Here is a 7,504-nt window from a genome sequence, read left to right as displayed (position 1 = left end):
CGTCGCTAGATGGTCTACGGACTTGTCGAATGCAATTTTTAGTTCTGGTGCTCTTTGTACTACCATGACAGTTGATGAATACATCGGTAGTTTTTCTCGTAAAAATATTAAAAAGAAAAAGAAAGAGAGAAAAAATCCCCAAAAGAAACAAGTACATCAACCATCACGAGCGATCTCCCCTATCTTTTTTAGCAGTAAACCACACTTTATTGAATAATGTTAAGGTTTACATGAATAATTAGGGGATCATGGGGATAACTTAGTCACACATGTCGTCCAACATCTAATGAACTCGAAAATTTTGCTAAGCAATGCGCTTCCCGGTTGGAAGCCCGACCTTCGAATTTGATATGACATGTGGAGAACTCCCTCGATTGTAACACAATGTGCCTTTGCTAATATCTGCTACCACCGATTTTGAATCACAAGCGACAACAATTCTGTCCTCCATAAGATCGAGGGCTAACGAAAGAGCTTCCCTCCGAGCCACGGACTCAAGTGTAGTTGCGTCGTTAATACCTTCAAAGACCATTGCTGATGAGCCCAAAAAGGTACCATTATTGTTTCTGCAAACCGCTGCTGCTGCCCCTCGTTCTCCGTTCCCCGAGAATCTGCCAACAACAATGATCTTAACAAAGCCTTCACCTGGAGGTCTCCGGTTATGGGGAGAAGTGCTCCCGGCTATGGTCGCTCGCACCCTCTCACCTTGTGATCTCTCTGTGTTTTGTAAAGACTCCAGCTCGACTATGAAACTGATTATGAAAGAATGAGTTGCATGTGGACTCTGCAGGTTACCTTCATGAATCGCCTTCCGTCTTGCCGTCCAGATTGCCCAAAGTGTGACAAACAGCTATGTGAGTTTTTTGTGGGATAAACTCTCAATCATAAAGAAAATCGAGCTCTTGGTGTTCGGCTCCCTAGTGGTATCCATGTGATCAACAATATCCCCATCAGCTAGAGCCCACACACACCTTGATGCTGACCACTCCATCAGAGAGTGCCGCCATGAATCTTGTGCACCACATAGTTGGCAATCCTCATTGTCAGCCATGCTTCTGCTAAGACGGATGTCCTCTGTGGGGATAGAACATCTAGCAAGTCTCCACAAAAAAATCTTGATTTTTCCGGGTACCCCAACAGACCATAGCGAGGACCACTCCCTTGCTTCTTCTTCATAGTTTGATCTCCGTGCATTGTTTTCCAACCATTCCTCTCTCCTTCTCTTTGTATCCACTAGCATACGATATACTGATCGGAGCGTGAAGATGCCATTTTTCTCAAAATTTCAAGACCACGTATCCTCTTATGCGTCTTCCCTGTCTGAAACAGTAAAAGAAAAATACAGATGAGAAAGGGCCGGCCCAGTACCGTAGTGGGGCCCAAAATGCTTTATTCGAGACCGTAGAAAAAACATAGCGAGATATAGCCTTTGCCGCAAAAGACTACTCAATTTCCCCATTATTGGGGCCTTTCAGCAACCGAGGCCCATAGAGCCTCACTTACGCAAGGGCCTATAAAAGAGACCCATCCGCACGCCGTGCGGTCGCACTACGATCAAACCCTAAATCTTTTCTGGCTCTCTACTCCTTGCCGAAGCGGTCCTTGGGCGGTCCTGCCGCCCGATCTGCTCAAGCCGCGCCGCAGTCCTCCAACGTTCAGGTACATGCTCTTTATCCATTTTTACCGATCGTGTTTCGTTTTCTTCTTCTCTTAGCTTTTTAATCGCGCCTGTGTTTCTTTCAGAACCACCGCGCGATGGACGGCGATGGGCGGATTGTTCACCAGGTCATCAGTGCATGGCGGGTGGAGGATGACGGGCAGCACCGCCTCACAGAGAACGGCAGACCGATTGTCCCCCAGCCCCAGGTCATCAGCGCATGGCGCGTGGAGGATGGCAGGCAGAGCCGCCTCACGGAGAACGGCGGACCGATTGCCCCCCAGGTCATCAGCGCATGGCGCGTGGAGGATGGCGGGCAGAACTGCCTCACGGAGAACGCAGGACCGATTGTCCACCAGGTCATCAACGCATGGCGTGTGGAAGATGACTCTCAGAAAGGAGAGACGCTCAACAACTCGAAGTACAACTAGGCGATTTTTCTTCTCCTAAAATAAGGTTTAGTTGGTTGTTGCCGAATAAATAGAACTTCTCTGTTTAGGGCGAACACAAGGGTTATTATCTTCTTCAGTACATCCGCAGCTAGGCTTAGAACATCTCCAACAGCCGCCCAACGTGCGGCGGTAAAAACTGATTTGCGGCACGTCCATCACGAGGTTTGGTGTGGCGGGCAGCGCTGACTTCAGTAGCTGTGGTAAAATACAGCGCGCGCAGCTCCTGCAGCGTGCGCGAGCAACCGGCGCATGTCACATTTGTTGCATTTTAGACACAAAATAAATTTCACATAGATATAAAAATGATACAAAGATATTTTACATAGTTCATAGCATAGATAGATAAACAAGTTCATAACATAGATAGATAAAACAGAACTATGGTGCAACTACATAAAATTAAACTACGGTGCAACTAGATAAGCTACGGTGCAGCTAGAACTACTCCAAGTCCTCATCATCATCCTCATCCTTGGTGGTGTTGTCCGATGTATCGATCAATATGTCGTCCCAACATTCATCGTCTGACGTGAAGATCGACCTCCCACCCGCTTCAACGGTATCGCACTGCGATATCGCCAACGCCTTCCGCCGACGCCGGTCCGCCAGCTCCGCGCGGCGCCTTGCCGTCCTCTCCGCCCAGTAGGCGCCTGATACGTCCATTTTGCATCATGCTTTTATATCAATATTTATTGCATTATGGGCAGTTATTACACGTTATGTCATAGTACTTGCTATTGGTTTACCATAAAGAGAGGGGAATGCCGGCAGCGGGGATTCTGGCTGGAAAAGGAGCAAATATTGGAAACCTATTCTCCACAGCTCCAAAAGTCCCGCAACTCCACCCGAGGGGGCCCACACCTTGGCCAGGAGGGTGGGGGGCGCCCCCCTACAGGGCGCGCCCCTGTCTCTTGGGCCCCCCGGTGCCCATCTTCTGCTATATGAGGTCTTTTACCCTGGAAATTTGCCGGGGAAACTTTCCTTCGAGAGGAGGAAATCATCATCATCATCATCACCAACGATAATCTCATCGGAAGAGGGTCAATCTCCATCAACATCTTCACCAGCACCATCGCCTCTCCAAACCCTAGTTCATCTCTTGTATCCAATCTTGTATTAAAATCACAAATTGGTACCTGTGGGTTGCTAGCAGTGTTGATTACTCCTTATAGTTGATGCTAATTGGTTTACTTGGTGGAAGATTATATGTTCAGATCCTTAATGCATATTAATACTCCTTTGATTATGAACATGAATATGCTTTGTGAGTAGTTACGTTTGTTCCTGAGGACATGGGTGAAGTCTTGCTATTAGTAGTCATGTGAATTTGGTATTCGTTCGATATTTTGATGAGATGTATGTTGTCTCTCCTCTAGTGGTGTCATGTGAACGTCGACTACATGACACTTCACCATTATTTGGGCCTATAGGAAGGCATTGGGAAGTAATAAGTAGATGATTGGTTGCTGGATCCATATGTTTCATGTTGTGGTTAGGTTTACCTTAATACTTCTTATGTAGTTGCAGATGCTTGCAATAGGGGTTAATCATAAGTGGGATGCTTGTCCAAGTAAGGGCAGTACCCAAGCACCGGTCCACCCACATATCAAATTATCAAAGTACCAAACGTGAATCATATGAGTGATGAAACTAGCTTGACGATAATTCTCAAGTGTCTTCGGGAGCGTTTTTCTCATTATAAGAAATTGTCCAGGCTTGTCCTTTGATACAAAAAGGATTGGGCCACCTTGCTGCACCTTATTTACTTTCATTGCTTGTTACTTTACAAATTATCTTATCACAAAACTATCTATTACCTACAATTTCAGTGCTTGCAGAGAATACCTTACTGAAAACCGCTTGTCATTTTCTTCTGCTCCCCGTTGAGTTCGACACTCTTACTTATCGAAAGGACTATAATAGACCCCTTATACTTGCGGGTCATCAAGACTCTTTTCTAGCGTCGTTGCCGGGGAGTGAAGCGCCTTTGATGAGTGGAACTTGGTAAGGAAACATTTATATAGTGTGCTGAAATTTTCTATCACTTGTTACTATGGAAACTAATCATTTGAGGTGCTTGTTCGGGGTATCTTCACCCCGACCAGTAGAGCAAAGAGTTGCTCCTCAACCTACTGAACCTACTGAAAATGTTTACATTGAAATTCCTTCAGGTATGATAGAGAAACTGCTAGCTAATCCCTTTGCAGGAGATGAAACATTGCATCCCAATTTACACCTTATTTTTATGGATGAAGTTTGTGGATTATTTAAGCTTGCAGGTATTCCCGATGATGTTGTCAAGAGGAAGGCTTTCCCTTTATCTTTGAAGGGAGATGCATTGACATGGTATAGGCTATGTGATGATACGGGATCTTGGAACTATAAACGATTGAAGTTGGAATTTCACGAGAAGTTCTATCCTATGCATCTTGTTCACCGTGATCGTAATTACAATTTCTGGCCTCGCGAAGGAGAAAGCATCGCTCAAGCTTGGGGGAGGCTTAAGTCAATGTTATATTCGTGCCCCAATTATGAGCTCTCAAGAGAAAGGATTATTCAAAAAATTTATGCTCGGCTTTCTCTCAATGATCGCACCATGCTTGATACTTCCTGTGTTGGTTCTTATATGCTAAAGACTACTGAATTCAAGTGGGACTTACTGGAAAGAATTAAACGCAACTCTGTAGATTGGGGTTCCGACGATGGTAAGGAGTCAGGTATAACACCTAAGTTTGATTGTGTTAAATCTTTTATGGATACCAATGATTTTCGTGGATTTAGCACTAAATATGGACTTGACTCTGTGATAGTAGCTTCTTTCTGTGAATCTTTTGCTGCTCACGTTGATCTCCCTAAGGAGAAGTGGTTTAAATATAATCCCCCCATTGAAGTAAAAGTAGTTGCACCTATTACAGTTGAAGAAAAGACTGTCATTTATAATGATCCTATTGTTCCTACTACTTATGTTGAGAAACCACCTTTTCCTGTTCGAATAAAGGATCATGCTAAAGCTTCAACTGTTGTTCGTAAGAGTAATACTAGAACATATACACCTCCTGAGCAAATTAAAGTTGAACCTAATATTTCTATGGTTAAAGATCTCTTCGATGATAATATAGATGGGCATGTTATTTACTTCTGTGGTGAAACTGCTAATATTGTTAAACCAGATGCTAAAATACATAGACCTGTTGTAGGCATGCCTGTTATTTCTGTTAAAATAGGAGATCATTGTTATCATGGCTTATCTGATATGGGTGCTAGTGCTAGTGCAATACCTTTTTGCTTATATAATGAAATCATGCATGATATTGTACCTGCTGAGTTAGAAGAAATAGATGTTACAATTAAGCTTGCCAATAGAGATAGTATTTCACCAGTTGGGATTGTTAGAGATGTTGAAGTCTTGTGTGGGAAAGTTAAATACCCTGCTGATTTCCTTGTTCTGGGTTCCCCACAAGATGACTTTTGTCCCATTATATTTGGTAGACCCTTCTTGAATACTGTTAATGCTAGGATTGATTGTGAAAAGGATATTGTTACGATTGGCTTGGATGATATGACTCATGAGTTTAATTTTGCTAAATTTCATAGACAACCCCGTGATAAAGAATTACCTAGTAAAGATGAAATAATTGGTCTTGCTTCTATTGCCGTGCCCCCTACTGATCCGCTAGAGCAATATTTGCTAGACCATGAAAATGATATGTTTATGAATGAAAGAAGGGAAATAGAAGAAGTATTCCTTCAGCAGGTGCCTATCTTGAAAAACAACTTACCTGTTGAAATCCTAGGGGATCCTCCTCCACCCAAGGGTGATCCAGTATTTGAGCTCAAACCATTACCTGATAATCTTAAATATGCTTATCTTGATGAAAAAAAGATATATCATGTTATTATTAGTGCTAACCTTTCAGAGCAGGAAGAGGAAAGATTAATGAAAACTCTAAAGAAGCACCATGTTGCTATTGGATATACTCTGGATGATCTTAAGGGCATTAGTCCTACTCTATGCCAGCACAAAATAAAAATGGAGAAAGACACCAAGCCGGTTAGGGATCCTCAAAGACGATTAAACCCTAAGATGTAAGAAGTGGTAAGGAAGGAGATATTAAAGCTCCTTGAGGCAGGTATAATTTATCCCGTTGCTGATAGTGAATGGGTAAGCCCTGTCCATTGTGTCTCGAAAAAGGGAGGTATTACTGTTGTTCCTAATGATAAAGATGAATTGATTCCGCAATGAATTATTATAGGTTATAGGATGGTAATTGATTTTTGTAAGTTAAATAAAGCTACTAATAAAGATCATTGCCCTTTACCTTTTATTGATCAAATGCTAGAAAGACTATCCAAACATACACATTTCTGCTTTCTAGATGGTTATTCTGGTTTCTCTCAAATACCTGTGTCAGCGGAAGATCAATCAAAGACTACTTTTACTTGCCCTTTCGGTACATTTTCTTATAGACGTATGCCTTTTGGTTTATGTAATGCACCTGCTACCTTTCAAAGATGCATGATGGCTATATTCTTCGACTTTTGTGAAACGATTTGTGAGGTGTTCATGGATGACTTCTCCGTCTATGGATCCTCTTTTGATGATTGCTTGGGCAACCTTGATCGAGTTTTGCAGAGATGTAAAGACACTAGTCTTGTCCTAAATTGGGAAAAGTGTCACTTTATGGTTAATGAAGGCATTGTCTTGGGGCATAAAATTTCTGAAAGAGGTATTGAAGTTGATAAAGCTAAAGTTGATGCTATTGAAAAGATGCCATGTCCCAAGGACATTAAAGGTATAAAAAGTTTCCTTGGTCATGCCAATTTTTATAGGAGGTTCATTAAGGACTTTTCTAAAATCTCTAGGCCTCTGACTAATTTATTGCAAAAAGATATTCCTTTTGTTTTTTATGATGATTGTGTAGAAGCATTTGAAATACTTAAGAAAGCTTTGATCACTGCACCTGTTGTTCAGCCACCTGATTGGAATTTACCCTTTGAAATTATGTGTGATGCCAGTGATTATGTTGTAGGTGTTGTTCTAGGGCAGAGAGTTAATAAGAAATTAAATGGTATTCAATATGCTAGATATTGCCCAGAGAAATTATGCTACTACCGAAAAAGAATTCTTAGCAGTTGTATTTGCTTGTGATAAGTTAAGACCTTGCATTGTTGATTCTAAAGTTACTATTCACACTGATCATGCTGCTATTAAATATCTTATGGAAAATAAAGATGCTAAACCTAGACTTATTAGATTGGTTCTCTTGCTTCAAGAATTTGATTTGCATATTATTGATAAAAAGGGAGCTGAGAACCCCATTGCAGACACCTTATCTAGGCTAGAGAATGTTCTTGATGACCCACTACCTATTGATGATAGCTTTCGTGATGAACA

At 42.0% G+C, this 7,504-nt stretch overlaps 1 protein-coding gene across 1 annotated transcript; it reads left to right on the top strand.

The window, feature by feature from the left end:
• Positions 1-1,557: 1,557 nt before the first annotated feature.
• LOC119281600 lies at positions 1,558-2,188 on the top strand. The gene is made up of 2 exons (XM_037562085.1): positions 1,558-1,659; positions 1,744-2,188. Exon 2 carries the CDS (start codon positions 1,756-1,758, stop codon positions 2,086-2,088), a length of 333 nt encoding a protein of 110 aa, XP_037417982.1. The 5' UTR covers positions 1,558-1,659; positions 1,744-1,755; the 3' UTR covers positions 2,089-2,188.
• The last annotated feature ends 5,316 nt before the right edge of the window (positions 2,189-7,504 follow it).

Source organism: Triticum dicoccoides, chromosome 3B (genome assembly GCF_002162155.2).
Source record: "Triticum dicoccoides isolate Atlit2015 ecotype Zavitan chromosome 3B, WEW_v2.0, whole genome shotgun sequence".
In the NCBI taxonomy this organism is placed as follows: domain Eukaryota; kingdom Viridiplantae; phylum Streptophyta; class Magnoliopsida; order Poales; family Poaceae; genus Triticum; species Triticum dicoccoides.
Note: the sequence above shows the minus strand (reverse complement) of the source record. Positions and strands in the feature narration are given on the sequence as shown.

Coding starts and splice junctions, on each gene's coding strand:
- LOC119281600 (XM_037562085.1), top strand. CDS start 1,756: ATGGACGGCGATGGGCGGATTGTTCACCAGGTCATCAGTGCATGGCGG.